We start from the raw sequence: 27791 nt of genomic DNA, 5'->3' as shown, positions 1-27791 counted from the left end.
AGCTACCCCTTCTGTGTGCCGTCCTAATGTCAGTGCGGGGATGCCTGGGGGGCTCAGTTGGTTGAGCCTCCCACTCTTTATTATAAAAATTTTGTTTAAATGCTGATTTTTGAGAGAGAGCACGAGCAGGGGAGAGTGAGAGAGAGAGGGAGACACAAAATCTGAAGCAGGCTCCAGGCTCTGAGCTGTCCGACACGGGGCTTGAACTCACAAACTGTGAGACCATGACCTGAGCAGAGGTCGGATGCTTAAGTGACTGAGCCACCCAGGCCCCGCCAGCACCCAACTCTTGACTTCAGCTCAGGTCATGATACGGTTCGTTAAGTTCAAGCCCTGCGTTGTCGGGCTCTGTACTGGCAGCATGGAGCCTGCCTGGGATATTCTCTCTCTCTCTCTCTCTCTCTCCACCCCCACCCTGCACCAACTTGTACTCACCAACTTGTATCTGTCAAAATAAATACACTCAAAAAAATTATTAAATAAAATAACCGTGTGACTATACTCCTTGTGCTCTTTCTTTTTTGAGGTCTGAGGCGTTTACATAAAAGTCTGTATTATTCATTCCTGTGTGCGTTCGTTGTACGTTATTACATCTAAACATTCATCAAAACCAGAAAAGTTTGTTAAGAACTTTCAGATGCTGCCCTGGGGCTTTGGCACCTTGTCTCCCGACGTGGACAGAGCTGTGCCTATGAGGAAGACCGCGTCCTAACTCCACATCACAGCCAGGTCAGCCACCTCCCCAAATCACCAAGCCTCTGGGTGCCGGAGTCGGGCACTCTGGCACGGCCCTAGGCCCCAAGACTGCACGGTCTCCCCAGATCACCAGCTGGGCACGCAGGTGACCACTTCCACCAGGCCTGAGGTCAGGAGAGAAGCTAGAGCAAAGGAGCGGGGCAGGGCCCGGCACGAGACCCGTCAGACACGGGCGGGACCGCACGCTAGCGTGGTCCCTACGGCCACCGTCCCCCTGATGCGGCCCGACAGACACCGTGGAGAGCGCAGCAGGACCGGGTGACTTCACCACCGCTGAACATTCACACCCACGCAGTGGGAGGGCATGCATACAAACACACACACACACACACACACACACACACACACACACACACACACCCCAATTTACTAATGGAGAATACAGAGCTCGAGAGGTTAGGTGACTGGCTCAACACCACACAGCTAATGTGTAACCAGGCTGACTGTACAGAGCGCCAATGAAGGGAGAGCTCAACACCTGACAGCTGATCTTGCGTCCAGGCCACAAGGCACTGCTCACGGTCGTCACACAACCTGTGACACCGCGGTGGCCCACGCACACCACCTGCACAAACCCGTCTCCCTCACACCCTGCACAAGCTCCGAGCACATATTTACCACATGCCCAGGCCTACGCTCTCCCCGTCCCGCCCACAACCCACCCCCAGCACCGAGCCCCCGCTCCCACGCAGAACAGCCCCCAGCCCTGAGCCCCCGATGCCACACGCCCAGCCCCCAACCCTGAGCCCCAAACCCCCGCTCCCACGCGGACCAGCCCCCAGCCCTGAGCCCCCGCTCCCACGTGGACCAGCCCCCAGCCCTGAGCCCCGAGCCCCTGCTCCCATGCGGACCAGCCCCAGCCCTGAGCCCCAAGCCCCTGCTCCCACACAGACCACCCCCGGCCCTGAGCCCTGAGCCCCCCCTCCCACGTGGACCAGCCCCAGCCCTGAGCCCCAAGCCCCTGCTCCCATGCAGACCAGCCCCCAGCCCTGAGCCCCCACTCCCACACAGACCAGCCCCAGCCCTGAGCCCCGAGCCCCCGCTCCCACGAGGACCAGCCCCAGCCCTGAGCCCCGAGCCCCCGATCCCACGCAGACCAGCCCCAGCCCTGAGCCCCGAGCCCCTGATCCCACGCAGACCAGCCCCGGCCCTGAGCCCCCACTCCCACACGGACCAGCCCCCAGCCCTGAGCCCCAAGCCCCTGCTCCCACGCAGACCGGCCCCAGCCCTGAGTCCTGAGCCCTCCCTCCCACGTGGACCAGCCCCAGCCCTGAGCCCCAAGCCCCTGCTCCCACGCAGACCAGCCCCAGCCCTGAGCCCTGAGCCCCTGATCCCACACAGACCAGCCCCAGCCCTGAGTCCTGAGCCCCCGCTCCCACACAGACCAGCCCCAGCCCTGAGCCCCAAGCCCCCGCTCCCATGCAGACCAGTCCCCAGCCCCCAGCCCTGAGCCCCCGCTCCCACGCGGACCAGCCCCAGCCCTGAGCCCCAAGCCCCCGCTCCCACGTGGACCAGCCCCAGCCCTGAGCCCTGAGCCCCCGCTCCCACACAGACCAGCCCCAGCCCTGAGCCCCAAGCCCCTGCTCCCATGCAGACCAGCCCCAGCCCTGAGCCCTGAGCCCCCGCTCCCACACAGACCAGCCCCAGCCCTGAGCCCCAAGCCCCTGCTCCCATGCAGACCAGCCCCAGCCCTGAGTCCTGAGCCCCCGATCCCACACAGACCAGCCCCAGCCCTGAGCCCCGAGCCCTTGCTCCCACGCAGACCAGCCCCAGCCCTGAGCCCTGAGCCCCGACTCCCACGCGGACCGGCCTGGACTTCAGAGCACACCCAGCTCTCTTACTGAAGGTGATCTGAACTGTTGGGGGTAATGAAAAGGTTGGTAAAAGCAGGAACCACCGGAAAGTAACTTCATGCCAACGCATGCACCTGTCCAGGTATGGGCACCTGCGTGGCGTTCTGGGGTCAGCCAGCCAAGGCCTCTTCCCGAGTCTGGGCCCCAGCCTGGACTCTCCCGATGAGCCGCACCCACACGACATCATCAAGCTCGTCCAGGTCTGGTGATTCTTTCTGAGTGTGGGACGTGGACTTACAGCCTCAAACAACCTACAATCTGCAGATTTTCCACCATTTTCTCCCCCTGCACATGTTGCCCGTGTCCTGGGGGCAATATTTTAGTGACTCACTTTTATCAAATCTCCCCCAAGCGTTTAGCTTCTTTTTCATACAAAAAAAATTCCCAAGGTGCCCGAGTGGCTCAGTTGGTTGAGCGTCTGACTTCGGCTCAGGTCATGATCTCAGGGCTCAGGGGTTCAAGCCCCGCGTCGGGCTCTGTGCTGACACCTCGGAGCCTGGAGCCTGCTTCGGATTCTGTGCCTCCCCCTCTCTCTGCCCCTCCCCCACTTGGGCTGTGTGTGTGTCTCAGAAATAAATGATAAAAAAAAAAAAATTCCCTTTCATACATACAGGCTTATTCAGTATTTCCCTGATACAGACAAGGACACAGGCAGTGACCGGCAAGGAGCAAACCCAGGCAAGTCCTGGAAGCCAGCGGCGGCCTCGCGCACTCCTGTGACTTAAAACGCCGTTCACTGGAAGCCGGTGGAAGGGACGCTGTGTGGGGTCTGCCCTGGAAACCCTGACTACATTCTGAATAAAACGCCGTTTTGAATTCATACGCGTACATGCAATCGTTGAGGCTTTAGCTTCCAATACAGGAATAGGATTTCTGTGGTCGTTAAAGTCGCTCCGTGCCCCTAAAGCGTTTCACGTGAACCTTCACGAAGCACGCCGTAAGTACCACAACCCCCTACGGTTTCTACAGGAGGGGCCGCTGCGGACGGCGGCTCTGTCACAGCTGTGCCCCCACTCCGGCTCCGGCTCCCCGCGTCTAGGACTCAGCGGGGGTGGCTCTGTCACACGGCCTCCCGGTGCCGGGCCCTCAGGATGTGATCACCACCCCCCGCTTCACAAATGAGAAAACAGAGGCCCCGGGGTCGCAGAGCTGGGACTGCCACATGGACAAGGCCGCCCTGTGTAGGTACAGGCGGCGGACGGTGACCCCAAACGATGATGAGCCGGGTGTCGTGACCACGAGGAGGGACAAGAGCACTTTCCCCAGGCCCAGCCGCCCTCAGGCAAGGACACGGGAGCACCGGGGGGTTACGGGCCGCCGCCCCTGGTTCCGCTGCTAAGTGAGGGCAGACGAGAATGGTCAGGCATGAAAATCCGGCAAAACCAACGGTTTCCCAAATTACGCCCTTATGCTGAACAGTGGGACCTACCGAGGGACCCCGGGCATCCTGCCGTACGCTGGCCTGACCTTGGACGGGCCGCCTTCCTGCTCCAAGCCTCAACTGTTTTGCCTGTAACAGAGAGACGGTCTCTTGGCGGCCCTACCACCTCTCCAGGAGCACCTGCCGGGGGCCGGCAGACAAGCTGGTGCCTCGGAGGGGGCACCGTGCGCGAAGGTCCCAGTGGACCGAGGTGCCGTGGCTGCATTCCATGGCTCCGGGAGTCAGCAGGCGGGGACACGGGGGCCTAGGGAGCCGACCGCATGCAGACCAACAAGGCTCCTGTGGCCGGGGAGCGGGAGCATCAGGGGAAGAGGGGGAGGAGGAGAGCAGGGGTGAGAGCCTCCTGCAGGCCGGGTGCGTGGCCACACCCCCTTCACTGTCCACGTGAACCTTGTGTCTGCAACTGACAACACACTGAGAAGGGGTGACCCAACCAGAAAGGTAAAAAGGGGCCACCAGGTGAAACATGTCCCCCCACGTACGTGGTGCCTGTGACAGCTCTCCCCACACACACCTCAAAGCCCAGGGGGAGCGGCTGGCCAACAGCACGCGGTCCCGGGGGGCCCCACAGCAGCCTCACCCTCCACAAGGTGCCCAGGCCCCAGGGGTCCATGGCCACCACCAAGGTCGAGGTGATGAGTAGAAACACTGCCCCTTGGATCCTCAAGGGACAGGGGATGTGGGGCCACTGCTGTCCCCAAGACAGGAGAGTATGGGAGCCCCAGTGTCCTAGAGCAGGTGGGGCGGGACCCTGAACAGAACCAGGGGTCCCTGGAGGCTCTTGCAGCCCCCTCCGAGGGCACCAACCCCAGGGACCCCCCAAAGGGCTGTGACTTAACCTCCAAGAGCTCAACCAGGGTCCCACAGAGAATATGGGAGAACTGCCCTCGGCTTCTCGCAGGGAGATGGGAAGGAACGTTCTGAATACTCCAGAACGCCCCGCTCCTAACAAGGCCTGCCCTTGGGGTCAACTGGTCAGCCAGAGCCCAGCCGGCTAGGCTGGGCTGGTATCAGAAGGGACCCCCACCCAGCTCTGGCCCCTCTCGCCATCCTGTCCACCTACGGGGGAGGGAAGGACAGAGAGACGCAAGTGGGTCCACGGTACAGGGGCCCGCGCTCGCCTGTCACAGGACAAAGACCCTTCCTCCCTCCCCGCATCACTACGTCACAAGGGGCCTCTGACGCAGCTCCCGTCACCCCGTATGGCACACCAGCCATCAAGAACAGTGACGGGGCCAATCAGAAGGCCAAACAGCCTGATGTGAAGAGAGTGAGCAGAACCAGACAAGGCAGGGATGCTGGACACTTGACCGAAATGTAAAAGAACTCAGGGCTCTGACGGGCAGAGAGCACGGCACGCGGTGCCAGGTGGGCAACATGAGCAGAGAGCTGGAGGCCCCGAGGAAGAACCAAAAAGAAATGACAGAGATTTAAAAAAAACAAACAAAACACCACGAGAGAAATGAAAAGGCTCCCAAAGGGCCTGTTCGTAGGACGGACACGGCTGAGGAGACAGCCTGGGAGCTGGAGGGCGCATCCGCAGACTGGGGTCGACGGGAGAACGGACCATCTGCGGAGCGAGGGCAAGTGCGCCAGGGGACGACAGAGAAACAGGAGCAGGATGTCCCCAGATTAGAGTCAGACACCAAACCACAGAGAACACCTAGCAAAATAAACTGCAAGAAACCGTAACTTGGCAGGACGTTCCCAAATTACAGCAAACTGAAGGTGAAGGAAAAATCCAGAGAGAAGCCCGAGGAAAACACCTGACCCACATCGCTGCCTCCTCAGAAACCACACAAGCAAGACGTGAGTGGAGGGAAATGTTTGAGGTCTGGAGAGAAAACCACCGAGCTCGAACTCTCCTCTGCAAAATCAGCCTCACAACGAAGGAGAAACGGACTCTCTCAGATGAACAGAAATGGCGGGAACTTGTTGCCAGGGGGCTTGCCTCGCAAAAGAAAGTTAAGTTCTCTAGGCAGAAAAAAACGATATAGGTCAGAAACTCAGACCCCGGGGGCGCCTGGGTGGCTCAGTCGGTTGAGTGTCCGACTTCGGCTCAGGTCACGATCTCACGGTCCGTGAGTTCGAGCCCCGCGTCGGGCTCTGTGCTGGCCTCTCAGAGCCTGGAGCCTGTTTCAGATTCTGTGTCTCCCTCTCTCTGACCCTCCCCCATTCGTGCTCTGTCTCTCTCTGTCTCAAAAATAAATAAAAAAACATTTTAAAAAAAAATTAAAAAAAAAAAGAAACTCAGACCCGGAAGACGGGGCAGGGGAAGTCAAACACAGAACTTTATTTTTCGTATTCTGATTGATCCACCAGATAACAGCTCGTTCAAGATACTAACACCAGTGACGTGTTCGCTGATGTGTGCGTGTTGTGTGCACGTGCTCTGTGTGCCCCGCACGATGACAGTGGCGACACAGGGACGGACGCGGGAAGTGAGAAGGCTTCGCTGTCTAAGGCACGCACCCACCCGTGGAGCAGCACAGCATGACTTTAAAGTGAACCTGGATTAGCGGGAAAGGTGTGTTGCAAACTCCAGAACAGACACTTAAAAAAAAAAAAGTAAGGCTGATATGTTAAGAGAGAAAATGGAAAGCTGTAAGATGCTCGACGAAAACCACAAGAGGAAGGGGAGCCCGGCTGGCTGTTGGTGAAGCAACTCTCGATCTCGAGGTTGTGACTTCAAGCCCCACGTTGCGTGTTGAGATCACTTAAAAAAATAAAATAAAAAAACCCCACAAAATGCAGAAAAAGAGTGGAAGACAAAAACAGGACCTAACTGCCTGCTGTCTTCAGGAACCCGCTTCAAATATAAGCACTTACAGATTAAAAGTAAATGGAGGGGTGCCTGGACGGCTCAGCCTATTGAGCATCCGACTTCATTTGGCTCTGGTCATGATCTCATAGTTCGTGAGTTTGCACCCTGTGTCGGGCTCTGTGCTGACATCTCGGAGCCTGGAGCCTGTTTTGGATTCTGTGTCTCCCTCTCTCTCTGCCCCTCCCCAGCTCATACGCCGTCTCTCTCTCAAAAAGAAGCATTTTTTAAAAAAAGGTAAATGGAGAAAAACACACCGTGCTAACGCTAATGAAAAGAAGGCAGAAGCAGTTGTATGATTTTCAGACAGAGCCAACTTCAAAAGAAAGGAAGTCGTGAGGGATAAAGAAGGCATTTCATAATGAGAAGAGGTCAAGTCTCCAAGAAGACAACAGTTCTTAACACATATACCCGATCAGCAGTGCCGATAAAACCACAGGAAAAATAGAAGAACAAACTACTGTAGTCTGAGACTTTGATACCCTGGGTCAGAAATGAAAGGAGCCAGGGGCACCTGGGGGGCTCAGTTGGTTGAGCATCTGACTTCGGCTCAGGTCATGATCTCACTGTTTGTGGGTTCGAGCCCCGCGTCGGGCCCTGTGCCGACAGCTCGGAGCCTGGAGCCTGCTTCGGATTCTGTGTCTCCGTCTCTCTCTGCCCCTCCCCCACTCGCACTCTCTGTCTCTCAAAAAATGAATAAACATTAAAATAATTAATTTTTAAAACTCTGAAAGAATAATAAAAACCTCCTGAAATTAATAAGTGATTACAGCAAGGTTACAGGATATAAGACTAATATACAAAAATCAACTGTTTTCCCGAATACCAACAATGACCAAGTGGCATTTGAAATTAAAAACACATTACCATTTACACTGGCACCCAAGAAAATGAAATACTTAGATATAAATCTAAAAACGTATAGAGCATCTGTGAGGAAAACTATAAAACGGGTTAATGAAATCAAAGAAGAACAAAATTATGGACATAGTCCATGTTCGTGGGCAGGAAGACTCAGTATTGTCCAGAGGTCAGTTCTTCCAAAATCGATCTACAGACGCAGTGAAACCCCAACCAAAATCCCAGCCAGTTATTCTGTGGCTATCAACAAACTGATTCTCAAGTTTAAATGAAGAGGCAAGAGACTCAAATTCTTCACGATACTGAAGAAGACCAAAGCCGGAGGACTAATACTACCCGACTTGGAGACTCAGTACGGTGTGGAGCTGCAGCCGTCAAAACTGTGTGACACCAAGAGTAAGAACAGACACAGACGTGGATGGAACAGAGTGAAGAGCTCAGAAATAACCCCCCATGAATACGACCCACCAATCTTTGACAGAGCAGCCAAGGGGGTACAAAGGAGCCAAGACAGTCTCTCCAACAAATGGTGCCGGAACAGCTGGCCGTCCACGTGCAGATTAACGAATTTAGATGCGGACCTTACGCCCTTCGCAAAAATCCACTCAAGATGGGCCAGAGACCAAAATGTAAAATGCAAAACTAGAAAACTCCCGGAAGATCACGGAAGAGAAAACCCCGATGACCTCGGGTGCGGTGATGCCTTTTTAGATACAACACCAAAGACACAACTCGTGAAAGAAGTAACGTTTCACTGGACTTCATTAAAATTAAAACCATCCGCTCTGTGAAACACACGGTCAAGAAATTAGAAGACAAGCCACAGACCGGGAGAAAACGTTTGCACGAGACACATCTGACAAAGGACTGTTATGCAAAACACACAAAGAACTCTTAAAACTCAACGATAAGAAAACGGACAATCCATTACAAGTGGGCCAAACACCTTAACAGACGCCCCACCGCGGAAGATATACGACGCCACGTAAGCGTACAGAGCGATGTTCCACGTCACAGGTCACCAGGGAAACGCAAACGAAAACATGAGGGAGCCACCACCACGCATCTGGAACAATGGCCAAAATCTGGAACCACGACAACACCAGACGCTGACGGGGACGTGCAGCGATGGGAAACCCCATTCTCCGCTGGCGGGAACATGGGGCGGCCCCTTGGGAAGACAGTCGGCAGTTTCTGACAAAAGCGCACACACTCTTACACACAATCCGGCAATCACGCTCCGTGGCGTTTACCCAAAGGAGCTGAAGAGTCAGGTCCACACGTGGATGCACGTGGATGTCTACGGCAGCTGCACGTGGATGTCTACGGCAGCTTTGTTCATAATCGCCGAAACTTGGGAGCAACGAAGATGTCCTTCAGCAGGTGAGTGGATTAATAAACCGTCTCCATCTAGACAACGGAATATGACTCAGCACTAAAAACAAATGAGCCATCAGGCTCAAAAGACACGGAGGAAACTTAAATGCGTATTACTCGGCGCAAGAAGTCAATCTGAGAAGGCCAACCCCCTATGATTCCAACAAAATCGACATTCCGGACAAAGCAAGAGCACAGAGAAATTTTAGGCCAGAGAAAATACTCTGTATAATACTCTGCTGGATGTGTGTCATTATACGTGTGTCCAGACACACAGAACCCACACCACCAAGAGTGACCCTAACGTAAGCCGTGGACTCTGGGTCATTACAATTAACGCAGGCTCATCCTTGGTAAAAGATGTTCCTCTCTGGTGATAATGGGGGTGGGGGTACACACGTGTGGGGAAAGGGATGTATAAAGATCTCTAGCTTCCTCTCAAGTTTACCGTCACCCTAAAGCCTCCCTTAAAAAATTAAGTATTAAAAAAAAAAGGGCGCCTGGGTGGCTGAGTTGAGTGTCTGACCAGCTCAGGTCACGATCTGGTGGTTTGTTAGTTCAAGCCCCAGTTCGTCCAAGTTTTGGATCCTCTGTCTCCCTCTCTCTGCCCTCCCCGGTTTGTGCTCTCTCTCAAAAATAAATAAAATACCTAAAAACGAAAATTTTAAATAAAAATTAAAAAAAAAAGACAACGCAGTTGAAAGCGGACAAAGGATCTGAGCAGAGGTCTTTCCGAAGATTCCCAAGTGGCCCACAGGCACATGAAGCTTCCTGATGTCGTCAGTCACCAGGGAAATGCACGTCACAACCACGAGCCCGTACTTCACCACCAACGACGGCGAGAACCACAAGGAGGGTAACGGGCTCCGGTGAGGATGTGGGGACCACGCCGCAGGTCCTCACATAAACCCAGAGTCCCCAGACGACCCGGCAGTTCCTCTCCGGGTACGTACCCAACAGGGACAACCACACGTCCCCCGTGGACCCGGTGCCCCGGCAGCACCGCTCACAGCAACCACAAAGAGAAACGGCCCACATGTGCGTCACCAGAAGAGCGGACACACAGAACGTGGTCTCTCCGAACAACGGAGCGTTTTCCACAATAAAGAGAAACGAAGTGCTAACAGCTGCCAGAACACAGACGGACCGGAAAACGTCTGCTCGGTGGAAGGAGCCAGGCAGGCACCAAGTCTCCCACGCGGGAGGCCATTTACACGAAACGTCCAGGGCAGGCAAACCCACAGCCACAAAAAGCGAATTAGTGGACACAGGGCCGCGGGGAAATGGGAAGAGGTTGCTAGCGGCTTTCTTTTCGGGGTGACGGAACTGCCCCGTAACTGACCACGGTGACGGCTGTCCAACCGTGCGGATGCACTAAAAACCACTGCGCTGTACATTTTAAATGGGTGAGTTGGACGGTCCAGGAGTCGTATCTCAACAAAGCATTTCTTAAAAACACAAACACACATGAGCCCACCTCCCCTCCCCTCTCCCTCACTCGAGCCCGCACCCTGGGGCAACCCTGGGGGCCTGGGGAGGGTGCTGGCTCCCCGGGAAGACTGTTGGACGGGCAGGACTCTTCCCGAGCCGGTCTGTTTCTGCAGAACTCGACCATCTGACCTCACAGAGTCAAGCGAATTAAAACACACCACAGGTGTGAAAACATTTGGCACGGTATGAGCCACATGACAGGCGCTTTCTACAAGCTAGAAAAATAACCAAGTACCTGAAACGATCTTGACAAAGACCCTCGTAAATGTAAGGCAGCTTTGCAATTTCATATATAAAATTATAACACGTCATCAGAAATAACCCACGTTCAGTTTCATACGTTGCTTTCCAAAGACTCACTTGAGCTCAGTGCCCCACTGTTTGAAAGAGAAATTACTGGAATTGGGGTGCCCTGCGGCTGGCTGGTGAGCTGCTTGCTCCAGCTCTCCGGGGGCGGTTTCCACAGCGAGGACATTTCTGGCTTTTTCTGCAGAGGCATCTGGGTGCGGGTAAATTACATCTGAAAGACAGGCAAACAAACGTCAGTTCCTCAGAGCTCCCACGTGGGACACGGCACGCTACAGGGTACTCGTAACGTCACCTGCACGACAGGGTGCAGCTTGTGCAGCCGCGGTCGCCTAGAGTACTTCCGTGTTTGTCACAGAAAGGCTGTGACATGCCTCAAGGCACCACGTGCCCAGGACAGGAGAGCCAGGGTCCCCTCCGTGGTCCTGCAGATCAGCAAGCTGGCACAGAGCCGTGGCCCAGCGCGCTCACCGCAGTGATAAGGAACAACCCCCGGGACGGGCCAGTAGGGTGAAAAAGCAAAGTACAGATCAGCTTACACTACCAGTCTCTCCCCGAGAAAACAGGGGAACAGGAGTATCCCGCACACGTTTGCTAATATCTGCAATCGTGACCCTGAGACAACAGGTGTGCACCTCCCAGGGGAGCGGCTCACTAAAGTCACAGAAGCACTGATGCTAAATCATGACCAGATTTCAGAATAGCTTTAAAATGGAAGCTTCTGAAGTACTAAAGGTTGAAACAGTACGATGTCTGGGATTTGCTTTAAAATAACTATATTTGGTTATTTAAGAAATAATAACATTTGCTTCAAATAAACACAAAGCGGGCAGGGCTGTCCATGAACCAGCACAGGTCCAGGAAATATTAATTGTGGGAATTACCCAGTAAACACGGGGATGATATTATAGTGTTCTCTCTTTGTGTAAAAATTCCAATAAAAACTTATTTTTTTGAAGGATCTTCTTTTAAACATATATTTACTTTTGAGAAAGAAAGAGGGAGAATCCCAAGCAGGCTCCCCACTGTCAGTGCAGAACCCTACATGGGGCTCGAACTCACAAACCGTGATATCGTGACCTGAGCCAAGGTCAAGAGTCAGACGCTTAAACGACTGAGCCACCGAGGTGCCCCAATAAAAACTTATTCTAAAGATCTGACAAAAATGTACCCGACTACAAATGCTCTGTACTCTCCCACACGGCACCCTTCTTCCTGAGAACAGGGCGTCGGGGCATGTTTGCAAACAGAAGCGAGCCGGATACAGTTGGCTCTATGCTGCCCTTTCCTGAAGCGCCTGCACACTGCCATTATCAACCGTTCTTCTCCGTGAAAGCAAACTCAGAACGGCCTGCTGAACATGGACGTTGAGGAAAAGGCTGCTTCTGGTCAGAGGAGTGCAGGACCGGAGAGGCTCGGGCCGGGCGTCTGTGGAGCGCGCTGAGCACGTGAGCAGGGAACGCGGGGCCGCAGGCCCTGGGCTCTTGCTGTGCAGACGGCTCACTGACTGACCTCGGCAGCCTGAGAAGGGCTCCGAGTGTGACACAAAGAAGGATGGTTGTGTGCCCTTCCAGGGAACGTGGCTCCGGCCCCGAGGGTCAGCACGCAGCTCGGGCAGGGTTCTGAGCAGGCAAAGCAGGAGGGGTGTCGGGAGACAGAAAACACGTGGGCTGGCAACGGCTTACGAGACTCCAGGAAGGCAGCCAGAAGTTGCCAGTGACCACGGATTCCCACCTCTTGGTTCCAAATTACTGCCACATGGCGAATGCCACGTGCTCAGGGTACCTCAGACAAGACCAAGCACCTGCCCCCCACGGGAACCCATCTCGCAAAGAGACACAGAGTAACAAGACATCAAGCAGGATGCACTGAGCCCCTGGCCTCCAGGGCCCTACGGTCCCCAAAGACGCATTCCTGAAGGATCTCATCCTAGGCTCCAACCGCCGCCTTCCTCTTCACTCTTTATAGACTGAAGTCCCCCTAAGATTTCACCTGGAAAGAGTTCCAGTAAACAAACAAGTTCAAATACTATTAATCGGGCCCAGTCCCCTGTACCTGCCTCATCTATTAAGACACTGAGCCCAGAGCCAGGGCCGGAGAGAAGTAGCCTGTGCCCTGGAAGACGGACACAGCAGGTGCAGCGACCACAGCTGTGAGAAGGCACCTCTGTTCCTCCAGAGCGGGGGACGCGGAAGCCTGGGCTCCCCTGATGGGGGGGGGCTTCCACACACGCTCGGGGAGGGCACCACAGGCCGGGCCAGGGGGTGAACACAGCACGCTGCACCCATGTCCATGACGAGCTGGCTGCCTCTCCTTCCTGTGCAGGCTGGGGGAGCGAGGTGAGCAGCCCCTGTGGGCGCAGAGCACCCCTGGCCCACACTGGAAACCTTCCCGAGGAGCTCTGGGCCCCGGGGCCCGGGTGGAGCAAAGGGCCGGGGGCCGGAGAGAGCACTGGAAGAACAGACCGACGCTGCAAGTCATTACCGAACGAGAAAAAGAAGCAATTTCCCAGTTTTGGCTATTCTTGTCAGTTTGCCTTGTTTTCAACGTTTAGAAGACAGTAGGAGATTTACTTAATTCAGAGCGAGCGGCTGGCTTTGCGTCCACACGAGTCCTCACATCAGCATTCAGGAACCGCCTCGAGGACACAAACTAGGTCACAGCAGCATTTCCTTGAAGTCCTGAATGGCAGTGAGCAGACCCACCAGCTTGTGCGGGATCCTGCGGCTTCGCTCGGGAGGGACGGTCGGCACGTTCAGACATCTTCTGTTCCTTTCGGACACTTCCATGCGCCTTCGTGGTGGCCCCGGCTTCCCGGACCTGGAGCCCTGGGCCCACGGCCCACTCGGACGTGTCCTGACAGCGGCCGCCCTCCTCTCCCACTCCTGGCCTGCTGCCCCGTCCATGAAAGCGGGCGAAGCGATGGGAAAAGGCCATTCCCACAGGTGACGGAGAAGACACTGCAGGAGAGACATCTCTGTGGGAGCGGGCCAGCGGGGTCTTGACAGGAGAAGCTTCTTCCCGCGCCATCGAGCGAGTCTTCCAGACTGTGCGGCGGCGGTCGGAAGCCACAGAAAGACCTGAGAGCAGAGCGTCCACCCAGGCACCGACGAGGAGGGGCTCTCAGGGCCCCCGGGGGAGCTGGTCCACACGTCTGGCCTGGCTGCTCCCACGGCGGACAGAAGTCTCGTGAACAGTAGAGAAGACGGGCCCAGTAACCACTGGGGACCAGATGAACGACAAGTGAATGACTGGCGGACGAAGAGCTGGCCCGGGAGGGCCTGGGGGCTCACGCGCCTGCCCTCTGACCTGCGTGTCCTGCCGCCTCCCTCTGAGAGACCCGAGTCGCGGGGGAGGCCCCACACCCGGCTGATGGCTCCTCTCTCTGGTCTGCACCACCTCCCCTCTCCTGCAAGACGCTCAGACCCCACCCTCCCCAACACCCCCCAGCTCACCTCCCCCCATCACCCCTCCAGCTCACCTCCCCCCCATTCCCAACACTCACCTCCCACCCTCCACAGTAACACCTCCCAGCTCACCTCCCCCACCCTCCCCAACACCCCCCCAACTCACCTCCCCCTCCTTCCCAACACTTACGTCGCACCCTCCACAGAAACACCCCCCAGCTCACCTCTCCCCACCCTCCCCAACAACACCCACCCCCAACAATAACACCCCCCGGCTCACCTCCCCCACCCTGCCCAACACCCCCCCAGCTCACCTCCCCGTCCTTCTCAACACTCACCTCCCACCCTCCACAGAAACACCCCCCAGCTCACCTCCCCCACCCTCCCCAACACCCCTCCAGCTCACCTCCCCCCCATCACCCCTCCAGCTCACCTCCCCCCCATTCCCAACACTCACCTCCCACCCTCCACAGTAACACGTCCCAGCTCACCTCCCCCACCCTCCCCAACACCCACCTCCCACCCCCCACAGTAACACCCCCCCAGCTCACCTCCCCCCACCCTCCCCAAAAACACCCACCCCAGCCCACCTGCACCCCATCTGCCCGCAGCCCCAAGGAGGCTCCTCCCGGGTACACCTGGAATCCGACCTCCGGCACGCGCTCCCTTTCCCGATGTGATTTGAGGAATCCCCTTTAGAGCAGAAGTCGCAGAAAGCATCCCGTTCACAGACGCGTCAACCCTCAGTCCTGAGGGCTTCCCCCGCAGGAACAGGCTGCCTCTCAGACACGGCGTGGAGTACCGCGACTTGTGGCACCCTGCGGACGGGATCAGGGAATCACCGCTGCTGGGGTCACCTCGCGGGGCGGACAGCTTAAGTGAGCACGTGGACCTGGCGTGGCTCCGCAGGGCCGGGGGCGCATCGGCCCGGGCCCGTGGCACAGGCTGTGGGGCTCCTCCGAGCCGCTGACGGCCGCCCCGCCCCACGAGCCCCCTCCGAGAGGGAAACGCGTGGTCCCGTCCGTTCTGCCATCTTCCGCCAGGTACGCCCCCGTCCGCAGACAGGCACCGGGCCGCACACGGTTTGGCATCCCTGCTCGTCTGCCGATCGGTTTACGCGGGAAAGAAGCGAGAACGAGCCGGGAGCGCCGCTCGCCACGAGCTCTCGGCTGTTCGTGGGGCCTCCTGCGGGTCCAGCCGCCTCACGCCCCACGGCCGGGAAGGTCTCCGCAAAGCATTCCTTCGTGCCGAAACTAGGTCTCGGTCGCGCGAGCACAGAGACGCGCAGAGCCGAGCCTGAGGCACGGCGCGCTTCCGGAGGCCAGGCCCCGGGGCGGAGGCAGGAGAGGAGACGGAGGCAGCCGGGCCGTCCCCCCCGTCCCGCAGCCGGGCTGACCTGAAGCTGCAGACCCCAGGCACGAGAACAGACTCTCACCCGGAAGACGGGAGCCCCAGGAAACAAGCCTCGGCGATCGCGGGACGGTGCGCACCACCTCTCCGAGCTCACCGCGGCCTTCCCTTCCTTACCGACGCCCGTTCTGATCGGGCCACGTGCTCAGCTCCAACACCCGCTTCCCCACCTCGCTTCCGGCCAGGGGAGGCCACGTGGCAGCGTCCCAGCTCCTGAGGCTCGGTTGGAGGGCTCCCTCCTGACACGGGGGCGCCACCCCCCCCCCCCCCCCCCCCCCCCCCCCGCCCCCGAGCAGGAAAGCGGATGCAGTACGGACGGCGAATGCCGGGCGGCGGTGCCGGGAAGCAGCCCACCGCGAGGCAAACACGTCCCTGTTGGCGAGGTTTCCTGTCGACCGCAGCTGGCCGCGATCTGCACCCCAGGCAGCCTGCCATCTGACCCGCGTAACAGAGCTGCAAGGGGGCCTCCCCTCCCCCACGCTCTCCCCGCCGCCCACCTCTTTCCACCTGCTCTGCCACAGCCCTCACCGTGACCGCCGTGGTTTCCGGGCCGATCCCAGCCCCCCATCCGGCCTACAGGTCCCTTCCTCACTCGGCACGTCTGACCCACGGCTCACCGTGCTCTTGCTTGTCGAGCCACCGCAGGTCTGGACCGTCCGTCCAGCTTTCTCGGGGCGGGGGGGGGGGGGGGTGGGACACCCTTGCCCCCACTTGGCCTCGGAACCCGGCACCCGAAACGGCCGCGCCTTCCGCTTCCTGAGGCCAGCCCTGTGCCTCTGAACCGGCCCGGCCCCGCCGGGCCACAGACTCCTCAGAAACACAGGCCGTGGCTCCACGGTCCCTAAACGGCAGGTTTGCGGCACTGCCCAGAGCACAGGCTGCCGCAGGAGACGGCACCACCCTCTCCGTCCCCCAGACGAGCAGACCGAGGCTCCGAAGGATAGACGCGCCCGGGGCCCCAGAGCAAGGTCGGCCAACTTCCTGGAGGCCCAGGTGGCAGTACCATCGGCTCATGGGCCGCGTGGTCTTGGCTGCTGATTGACTCCCGTACACGAGCGCCAAAGGTGATGTGCAGATGAGCCGCGGCTCTAGGAAGACACCTCGCGGCAGGAGACTGGACTCGGGCCGTAAACCCTGGAGGCGCAACACGAGCCCGGGCTCCGGGGCTTCTCCCACCCGACGTAGCGGCCTCCCGAGACGCACCACTGCTTGCCACGGGAGGTGTCCACGCCCGTGACGCCGCCCCCAGCGGCTCGGGTCCGGGTGGCGCTGGACACCTGGGAGCGCCCCGGACGGCGGGTGACGAGGCAGAGCGGGACAGCGTCATTCCTCGTGCAGATCAGGGTCACAGACAACGGTGGCTGCAGCGGCATCACAGGGCGCCCTGCCCACGCCCGCCATCCCGCCCTCACGCACTTCATCCTCTGACCAAGCCCTCTCTCTGATGATAAAAAGGCTACAACACAGCCTCTTCTTGGCTTCCCACACGACAAGAGTCTCACAACCGCCCTGCGGTCCAGAGTCCCATTGTCTTTCCTTAGGTGCCACAATCCAGGTGTGCAGTGAGAGTCACGTCTACACACGGAACTGCCCTGGGGATGCAGCCCCGAGTGCCAAACCCACAGGGAGAGGCGCTCTCGCACCGCCCCCACACCCCGCTCGGCCCCCTCTGGCTCCTCACAGACAGCCGCGGGGGGCCTCGCTGGACTCCTCCCCCGCCCCAGGTCATCCTCAGGCCCCGGCCTAGACTCCGCTTCCGTGGAGGGGACCCGCTGTGGGTTCCGTCCCATGCACCCCTGCTACCCACACCTCCTGTCCCACGCTTCCCCGACTTTATCTTCACACAGCGTGACCGGAACGTCTCGAGAGGAGGGACCAGGCCCACCCTGCGTGCCCACCTTGCTGAACAAACAAGCAAACGTCAGAGGCCCCGCTCAGCCCCAAACCAAATAAAGAGAACCAGCCGTGGGCTTCAGATGCTTCCTCGGCTCCCCGGCCACAGACGTGGCTCCAAGAAAGGAAGGATTTATGTTACAGACCTACTCCTTCCGGTCTGGCGCCCTGGGTCTGTCAGACCCACTGCGTCCTCAGGACAAAGAACCAGGCGGTGCCTAGCTGGCTCGGTCAGCGGGGCCTGTGACTCTTGATCTCGGGGTTGTGAGTTCAAGCTCCGTGTTAGGTGCACAGATTATAATAAACTTGAACAAAAAAACGGGGGCACAAGGCACCCACGGCACCAGTCCGCCCGCTTCCCTGCAGTGTTTCCAATGCTCACGTGGCATCTAGGCCGAGCTACGGAGCCTCCTCTCGTCAAAAGTCCTAGAACGGCGGCTCCCAACACCCCAGCCGACACAGAACCGGGCACTAGACGCAGGGACGTCCCTTCGGTGTCGGTGTCCGTGTCGGTGTCCGTGTCCGTGAGAAGCACGCACCGGACAGGCGTGGCCGACGTTCAGCCGTGCCTCACTGACTGGAGCCGAGCTGCAGAAGACACTGTGGTCGGGGAACACGTGGCAGGCAGGACATCGGGTTTGCAGGGGGAAGACTCGGAGGAGTCCCAGCACCCGTGTCCGAAATGAGGGCCGCGCGGATGCCGGGACCGGCTGCGGCTGGCGGGGGACCCAGCAGGCCCACGGGCGTCATGAAGCACCGGCCACACGTCTCCGTAGGCGTGAGAAGCGGCCCTCGCTGGCCAGGCTCCGGCATCGGCGTCTCTGATCGTCAAGACACGCGGGCGCATCGGCCTCGGCGGCCTGCTTCTTCCCGGCGGCCGTCCACGCCGCGGGGAGACAGGAGCCACGAACACGGCCCGCCCACGGTCTCTGCGGGGATGGTCCGCGAGTAACGGCCACCTGCTGTGTTCCGTGGGGGCCTCCACACCACCAGGCCCGAGAAGACCCTGCAGCCGTAAGTCTGATATTTGAACGTAAAGCCACGTGACCTCCACACTTCGAATCGCCCAGAGTCGTGGAGATGCCACAGACCCAGAATACGGAATCGCATCTAACGGTCACTCTCCCTCAGGGACGTGACGGCGTCACGGGCCAAGCACGTCGAGAACCAAGCGCACACAAACACGGGTGACCTCGGGCCACGAGCACGTCAGCGGGGCAGACACGGGGTCTGGCCCTGCAGTCAGGACGGGGGTCACGGCCCGCAGACCCCCATCGCCAATCCGCTCAGGGTGCTGGGCACGGACCTCGCTGAGCCCCGAGGTCGTTATCGGGTGGAACGGGATTCTGCGCGAGGAAGCACGCAGGCGCCAGGAGTGCCATCGGAGGGGTCATCGCCGTTACTTTCGTTCCGGGCTTCTACGCCGTCCTGCCCTGCCCGGTCACGCGGCCACGCCCAAGGCAGTGCCACCGGCCCCCCGCCCCTGACTTACCTGAGTTGTCTCTGGCTACCAGACCCTGCGAGAAGTCCCCCGGGGCCGGGGAGGCCCTGCTGTCCCACGTGGCGGCGTCCAGGCCGTTGCAGTACTCCCACCTCTTCTGCTGGAGCTCCTGCAGCCAGTAGGCCATGAGCTGGCGGTTAGGAGCCTACGGGAGGAAGGAGAGAGCGAGTCAAGGCCAACGACGGGACCGAGGGCCGGGACAAACCCCGTCCTGCGAGGACAGACACACACCCTGCCCCTCGAGGGGAGCGTCAGGAAGAACAGCCCAAGGACATCTCCCCGCCAGGGTGAGCGGCTTTGCTCACCCGGCCAGTAAACAGCACGAACGTCAGGAATCCGGCCCTGATGAGAATCTTCCCACATCCCAAGATGACACGACAGCCTCCACGGGAGCCTGGAGGACGGCATGGTCTCGCCGCCCTTTCACGCTGCACACACACACGTCCTGTCTCGAGAACTCACGCCTCGCGCACGTGTGGCCGCGTCCTGGCCGCGTCACATCAAACGACAGTAGTTGCAGCTGTTGGCACCTGGAGAGCATACAGATACCTCTGCAGACCGAAAACCGGGCGGCACGTCCAACGGCTAAAACTTTTAACACCGAGGACGGCAAGTGCCAGCAAGGGCACAGGGCAACCGAACCCGTCACAAGCCTCTCTCCCAGCCCCTGCAGACACGGCGAAAGAGGTGCTTGCGCGAGAATGCTCCGATTTAAAGGGAAACGTCTGACGGGGGAACAGTCAGTAACCTCGTGACTATCTCTCACTAAATTCCTGGGCAAAAACAAATGTTAAAGTCACATGTTTTCAACGTCTGACTTACTACTCGTGTTACAAAAGCCTGGTCGGGAAGGCACGCAAAACCACCTCGAGGCAATGACTGACTGGGGCTCCTTCCCTTTTGGGGCGCCCGGGAGGCTCAGCCAGGGAGCATCTAACTCTTGGTTTCAGCTCAGGTCATCGTCTCACAGTTTGTGGGTTTGACCCCGCATCGGGCTCTGCACTGTAGGGAACCTGCCTGGGATTCTCTCTCTCCCCCTCTCTGCCCCTCCCTCACTCACGCACCCTCGCTCAAAATAATGAACAAGCAAGCATAAATACGTAAAGAGGATCCGGAAATCACTGAAAGCACCCCGACTTCGATCCCGCGTGCTGCCACCAGGGAGACGGGAGACCGCGAGGGCCCCGCCGTCAGGCGCTCAGACCAGAGACAGAAGCGCAGGCTGGCAGGCAGGGCGGCCCCGTCAGTCGAAGCACAGCCTCCGTGTCCTCCCTCTGGTCTCCCCTCATGGAGGACTGAACGGAGATCTGACCTGACTCAGCCCGGATTGAATCAGAATCCCAAACGAAATCTCTCAGGCGCCCGGGTCCAGTCTGGGTCTGACACGTAACGTTGGTCCCGATCGGCCAGGTCCAGCACAGTGGCCGCTGAGCATGCAAAATGCGGCCGGTGCCACACGACTGAAAATTTTGGACACGGTGGGTTAAATAACATATATTAAAGCTACCTCATCTGTATCCGAAAACGTACAAGCATCTGTTATGGCTCGTACCGTATTCGTGTTGACAGCACTGGTCCAGAGGTAACAGTAAATTCAGTCCGTTTTGAGAGCCAAGGTTGGCAGAAACCCAGGGGGCAGGCAGTGGCCTCAAGGACTGAAACGCAGGCCAAAGGCAGTGGGTTCCTGGGTGTGGGCCAGCCACCACTGCTCCTCCCGAGGACACTATGACTTGAGAAGGCCTCTCAGTTCTTTACCTACAGAGGTGCCAACACTCTTCAGGGACCACAACAACAGGCCTGGCTCAGCGGTCTCACAGATGCCCTTCCTGGACGGGGCAGCCGGACTCCCAAGTGACGTGGTGTCACAGAACACCCCAGCGAGTCTGTCACCAGGAGCTCGCCGCTGAGCTCCAGCCCCGCTGGTAACAAACGAGCCAGTCGGTGCTAAAGCCTATCACCACCACATCTGCCAAGCACCCACCGGCCAGAGGGGTGGGGAGCAGGACTGGGAGAGAGTGGGTACCTGCCCCACACCACCCCCAATTTAAATGCTCTGATCCCAGATTCTGGAGAGCCACACGGGCATTCCAATCATGCCGCAAGGGGCAGAGCCCAGGCTCGGCTCAGCACACAGAAGGTGCCTGCGTGAGACGTGTGACCGCCATCTGTCTGAAGACTCACGGGAGCCACACCGAGTCTCCCAGAACACCGGTCTCCGTGACTCCTACACGTCCCTCAAAGCCCAGCGCAAACGCTACCTCCGGAGCTCACACCAGCACGCACCCGAGGCGAGCTTCCCACGGAGGCGGGCGCACTCCTTTCGTGTCCCTCGTTAGTCTGCCCTAGCTGCTCCCGCGGGCCTCTGTCCCCAGACCTCCACCAGCCCCAAACCCAGAAGCCCCCACGCCTGACGGAGCAGGGCCCCACCTGTCCCTTCCCCTGGACCCCGGGACACTCCCCACCAAGCCTGTCTCTGTCCCCAGGGCTCAGAACTGTCCTGCATTAATCGGTCCAAGTGAATTCATTTCAACACGTGCTCACTCAGGGCCCACGCTCCTGGCAGGGGGCGTGCTACTGGGGGAGGGGCGGGTCTCAGGCCCTGTCCCCCAGCCACATTCCCCTACCCCCGGATCCCAGCCCTTCGCTCCCTGGTAAAGGGTCCCTGCCCATCAAAGCACACCCTCACCTGCTTGGACTCCGCGACCTTCCTGGAGACCTATCTCGACTTATCCATCCAAAAAAGGAAAAGGGAACGATGCCACGCACACACAAATGTTTGGTCATTCCCTTGACAAATATTTACCGAGCGCCAACGTGGGCCAGGTGTCGCCGTTCGCACACAACTGGGGGAGACGTGGTCTCCCGAGACACTCCCAGTGAGCTGTCTCCTTAACAGCAGCGACAACCAGCTAGAGTCAGATTCACAATTACGATCAAACTATGAAATACCTGGTTGAAGAAATCCTCATGCATCACAGAAACTTCCCAAAAATCCGGTCAAAATTCTAAAGGAGCTCTTCAAAGCACAGCACAGAAATTCTGAAATTCATCTGCAGTTTAACCTGCAAGATTCTGAACAAAAAACACAAGGCCTGGGGCTGTGCCCTACGAGGCTGGGAAGCGCGTGACAAAGGCCCGCGCGGCCAGCAAATCGAACACAGAGCAGATACCAAATGTCGCACTTCAAGGAAAATCAGCAGGGAAAAGACCTTAGTTATTGAGCGATGGCATCAGGACAACCGGTTAAAAGTTTGGAAGAGAAGAAAATGGATTCAAATTTGATTCACGATTTGAATGTACAACAAAAGTCATTTAAGTCCCCAGGAAACGCCTAAAGGATTAAAATCAAGTTTGTTTCTTTCTGCCTCTGGCGACAGGAACCTCGTAGGTGCAAGGGCTGACTTGGCTCCGCCAAGCGTCGGCAAGAATTCGGGGGAAGGTTCCCGCCGAGCCGTGAGCCGCGCCCGTGAAGTGTCTGGGAGGCCCCGAGGGCCCTGCGCACTAGGGAAGAGCCCCGGACTGCGAGCCACAGGGACAGACGGACGCCCGGGCTGAGCGCGTCATGGGGCTGATTCCTGTCCAGGCAACAAAGGAGCCGTGGCTACTGCAACATGCCCGTAATCGTGGACCGCAGAGACCTTTCTAGTCCCGAGAAGGCAGGCAGAGGAAACGGCTACGCGTCCCCTCCCCCACTCATGCTCTCTCTCAAAAATAAACATTTAAAAAAAACATTGTACTTTAGACTTTCATTTTTTTTAATATGAAATTTGTCAAATTGGTTTCCATACAACACCCAGTGCTCATCCCAACTGGTGTCCTCCTCAATGCCCATCACCCACCCCCCCTCCCTCCCACCCCCCATCGACCCTCAGATTGTTCTCAGTTTTCAAGAGTCTCCTATGGTTTGGCTCCCTCCCTCCCTTTTTTCCCCTTCCCCTCCCCCCTGGTCTTCTGTTAAGTTTCTCAGGATCCACATAAGAGTGAAAACATATGGTATCTGTCTTTCTAGACTTTTATTTCAAAGAATAGTAACAATCCGCATCTGCTGTGCAAAATGTGGGAAAGGAGGAAAAAGAGGGAAACGAACTTGACCTTGCGGGGTGCGTCCTCTCACGCGTTCTTCGTGCGTAAACACACGCCGGAAGAACACGTTGGGCCTCCACGTGACGTGCACGTGGGCGACGGGGGGGGGGGGGGGGTGCGCTGTCACGTGAGCACAGGCCACGTGCCAGACATCAACCTGAATGCTGGGCACATGCGGCCAGGGAGGTATCACCCGCTGAGCCCGGGCTCGCGCACGGTGCCTGGAGCCTCACTGTCCGCCCCCCACCCCCACCCCCACCCCCGTGCCGCGTGCTGTTAGGCAACGTGTGCAACCGGCCGGCGTATGGGACGGGAAGGGAGGAACCGACCTGCTGAGCCGGCTCTGAGGGTCACAGGAGGTCGCGCACGTCCGGCTCAGAACGGGGCCCCACAAGCAGCTCCCTGGGCAGCCACGACCCGCGTCCCCTCCGCCACCCAAGACCTCGCTGGCTGGCCCCGCCAGAGCTCCAGCCAGCGTCTGTCCCGCGTCTGTCCCGCGTCTGTCCCTCGAAGAGGAGGAGGACGACCGCGCCCATCTCCGCATCTCCCCGCGGCTCCTCCCGAATACTGACACGGTGAACGTAAAATCCAGAGCGGTTCGCGCCAAAGGTAGCTTCCGCGCCAGGGGCGACACAGAGCGGGGTCCCAGGGAGCACGGCCGTCGGTCCGCAGGGTCTACTGGACGCTCTCAGCCACGACTCTGAGCTGAGCACGCGACTTGGGGACCCACTGCGGGGAACGACGGGAGCACCGTGCGCGACGCACGAGGCACGGAAGACAGAAGCCACTCTCCAGCCTGAGGGTGTCGCCAGCTCTCCAAGGTCAAGGTCTGTCCAGCTCCCGGCTCGCGCTCCCTGGCATTCTCCTGGCTCATCCGCCTCGGCCCCCCGTGGCGGCAGCGTGCCCCAAATCCTCTTCTCACGCCCACCCGGTGAGGTCACACGCACCCCAAGCTTCAAGACTCTGCTGGCTTCCGCGGGCCCGTGCAGTGCGCACGCTAACCGGCCCACGCCTCACCCCACTCCGCGGAACGGCAGCCCTCCCCACACCACAGGCAAGCAGAGCCCAAGTCGGCTTCCACAGCCCGCGCTCCGCCTGCCCACCAACCACCTGCGAACTCCGATGCACACCTCAAGCCCCGGTCCAGACATCCCACCTGCCGTCCTTGGCAGGACCCGTCTTGCCCTATGTGACGACACAGCATGTCGGTCCCGCGCTCAGAGTGCAGGCCCTGGGCTCCTCCCCAGAAGGTCGGGGCCCACCCACATCTGCAGGGCGGGAAGAAACGGCGTGATCACCAGTCTCCGAAGAGCCACAGAAAGGAGGGTGCCCAGAGGGACGGACTCGGTCTGCACCTCTCCGGCCACGTTGCTTAAAAGGACACGGTATCTTTTTGTCACGAGGGAATCTTGTTTCTTAAGTCTGGAAAAGACCTAGATCCCCAAGGCGCATCTAAGGTAATTCTTCCATAAGGAATAAAAAGCACAAGAATATTGTAAGTGGTCTGATGATATAAGACTCAGAGGAAAAACCGACAACCCAAATCTGATAAATAACTTTAGGTTCCAAATTTTCTTCTGAATGTTTCGAAATCACGAGCCTGGCCAGGATCTCAGGAGATCTGGCCCCGTACCAATGAAACAGATGCAGTTGTTCCCTGGGAGGGTGCTGAAGCCTGTGTCCACGCCAGTGGCAGACACGGAGAAGGGCGTCCGTGCGGGCCCTCCGGCCCCCGGAAAGCGGACGCGTCTGCACCGACCTTCGTCCTCTGGCGGGTGCCACGAGCACATACCTCCTACCTTTTCAAACTTGCTAACTCGAAATGAGCATTTTCACGTTAGCTATGAAAAGAATTACATGAGTTGTGGTCTCCATCCTGTTCAAAGGCTGGGCAAGAACCCAGACCCCACCTCCCACCCACTCGGGGACACAGACACCAGAAGGGTTCCCCCTTCACCACTCGAGCACCCTCTTTCAAAGAGCAAATCCCCTGAGACAAACCCACCTGTCAGCTGACATCTTTCCAGCTTCAATGATGTCACAGAGATGAGCAACCGAGGGCAAAGGTCAGGGAAGGAGGGCCCAGACAAGGAACGCGGCAAAGCAAATGCACGCTCACAGACGAGGCGGCACCACAGATAAGGGATCGTGGGGGGCCGGGCCAGGTGATGGACTTCGCCAAGAAAAGGGCAAGGCCGCTCTCTGGGTCTGCTCTCCCGGCAGGAAGTACGGAAGCCCGCCAAGGCGCTTTCTGTTTCAGAGAGAAAGGGGCACGTGGCCTCCCAGTGGCCACAGGGTTGCATTCCTGTGGCTCCCTATCAGCTCTGCTGTTGCACAATCAGGGAGAGCCAGGGTTTTATGGACTCAGGAGAAATGCAGACTGCAGCCACAGCCAGCAGCCCGCGGACAGCCCCGCACCACCCTGCCTATGATGTTTCCACGCACCACACAGCACTGCGCTGTTCGGGCTTCAGTTTTTAACTTAAAAGTAGGACACGGGAGGGGCACGTGAGTGGTTCAGTCGGTTAAGTGTCGGACTCTTTTTTATAAAAAAATTTTTTTAATGGTTATTTATTTTTGAGAGAGAAAGACCAGAGCATGAGCAGGGGAGGGGCAGAGACAGAGGAAGACAGAATCGGAAGCAGGCTCCAGGTTCCGAGCTGTCAGCACAGAGCCTGATGTGGGGCTCGAACTCACAGACTGCAAGATAGTGACCTAAGCTGAAGTCAGACGCTTAACCGACGGAGCCCCCCAGGCGCCGCAAGAGTCAGACTCTTGATCTCACGGTTCTTGGGATCAAGCCCCGCATCTGGTTCTGTCCTGACAGCACAGAGCCTGCTTGGGATTCTCTCTCTCCCCCTCCCCACGCTCTCTCTCAAAATAAATAAACTTAAAAAAAAAAAATAGGACACAGGAATGAATGACTTAATATGAAGTTGTAGGAACTGGGGCTTGGGAAGGGGAGGCTCCAGGCCCCACACACCAGAGACCCGGGGCGGTCAGGAGAACGTGGCACCAGAGATCCTACCCTTTAAGCGAGTTTGCGAGCCATCTGGGAGGCATGATGATTTCTAACAGTCTTCTGGGCAGAGCTGGTGTCTCAGGAAAGTGTTGGGTGGCTCCCCTAGGTCACTCTGTTACTCACCCTTTGCTGGGTGAGAATCTGGGGGCTCTACAAGTCCTTATGAGCTCCTCAGTGGAGTCGATCACTAAACCGCACCCCCCAGAAATACCCCCAGGACGCTGGGCAGCACTACCGGCCCAGGAGACACAAACCTCAGGGCCTGGGGGAATTGGGGCGGAGTGCCAGGCCCCAAACCACCGCTCATAGAAACTCAGAATGCAAAGCAGACGTGCAGGCAGAAACCACAGGGCGTCAACCTGAGGGTAAGGGGCTCACGCCTCACTGGTCTCCGTCCACACAACTGCTTCCAGTCGCACAGAAAACCATCAGCAGCCCGGCCCCTCTGGACCTCACAGCCGGGGGAAGGCTCAGTCATGATCCGGAGGACGGCAGTGGTTCCCGAAGAGGGGCCCCCAGAGCTGCAGCGGGAGGGCCGGGGTGACGGATAAACATGCGGATTCCCGAGGTGCACTCCGGCCTACCAACCGAGTCAGGATCCCTGGGGCAGGACCGACAGTGTGCAGGAACAGGATCCCAGGAGGCTCCTTTCCTACATGCAGTTTGAGAACCACGGTTCCGAAAAAGATGCTTCCTTTAAACAGCAGACTTGAAAGAAAGACCACTGGGACAGGGTCTGCGGGGGCGCCGGGCACGGCTCCCAGGCAGCAGAGGTCTGTCCCCCTCTGGCACACGCCTCGTCCCTGCCGGGAGACACCACCGCCTCACTCGCTGCTAAGGCAGCCCCATGGGGAAGCTTATCGTCCACACCGTCCATTTCCAAATCTCCCGTGGCTAATCCTCTTAAGCCTAGGCTGCAGCACGGACTGGGTACAGGGCGGTTCAGGTGTCTGTGCACCACCCGCTACACGTGAGCCTAACTTCCTACCAATGGATTAAAGTCGAAATACGAAGCAAGTGCCACAAACTGCTAGGTTTAGATAATGACACATCCCTCGTGTGTCTGGGGAAGACTCTAGCGCCCAAGCTGCTGCCCCCCTACGGGACCCCAATCCCTCACTCGGCCCCCGGGGTCAGGGCACGCTGCCCTCTGAGGGCCCGAGCAATCCTGACTTGGGGATAAATGACCCTTAGAGCAAAAGCACGTCATGACTTCCTCCGGCCCACAGAGCCACTGAGGACAATGCCCCAATCACACCTCAGAACAGGACAGGACAAGCTCCCCGAGGCCAGAGACAGCGCCTGACTCTCACCAGGCGCCCATCATGGCCTCGCTCGACAAGATCCGTTAGGCGAAAGGCTGACTGACCGCGTCACTCCCGGAAAGTCGGGCCACCTTGTCTGCAAGCACAGTCTTTCCTCGACATCACAGAGCTGAAGGGACAGGGAAATCGGGCCCCCTGCCTACAAATAATTCCTATAATGCAAGGTGAACACCTCTGATGGCACGGCCTTGCCCACCCCCATGCACCACCAGGCCTGCCATCCGACACTCAGACCCGTTCTGAG

The 27791-nt window shown here is 58.4% G+C and overlaps 1 protein-coding gene across 6 annotated transcripts in view; it reads right to left on the bottom strand.

The window, feature by feature from the left end:
• TBC1D2B (TBC1 domain family member 2B) overlaps positions 1 to 27791 on the bottom strand; it is a 65490-nt gene that overhangs the window by 31382 nt on the left and 6317 nt on the right. For 3 of the 6 annotated variants that reach the window (XM_042987854.1, XM_042987855.1, XM_042987853.1), the window contains exons 2-4: positions 19423 to 19647; positions 19109 to 19262; positions 10961 to 11120 (exon numbers count right to left, since the gene is read on the bottom strand). In XM_042987854.1, coding sequence (XP_042843788.1) covers positions 10961 to 11120; positions 19109 to 19244 — 296 coding nt within the window. In that variant the 5' untranslated portion in view covers positions 19245 to 19262; positions 19423 to 19647. The remainder of the gene's footprint in view (positions 1 to 10960; positions 11121 to 19108; positions 19263 to 19422; positions 19648 to 27791) is intronic. The other 3 variants (XM_042987850.1, XM_042987852.1, XM_042987851.1) reach the window with 1 other exon arrangement.

This window comes from Panthera tigris, chromosome B3 (genome assembly GCF_018350195.1).
Source record: "Panthera tigris isolate Pti1 chromosome B3, P.tigris_Pti1_mat1.1, whole genome shotgun sequence".
In the NCBI taxonomy this organism is placed as follows: domain Eukaryota; kingdom Metazoa; phylum Chordata; class Mammalia; order Carnivora; family Felidae; genus Panthera; species Panthera tigris.
This window is presented reverse-complemented; position numbering and strand designations above follow the sequence as displayed.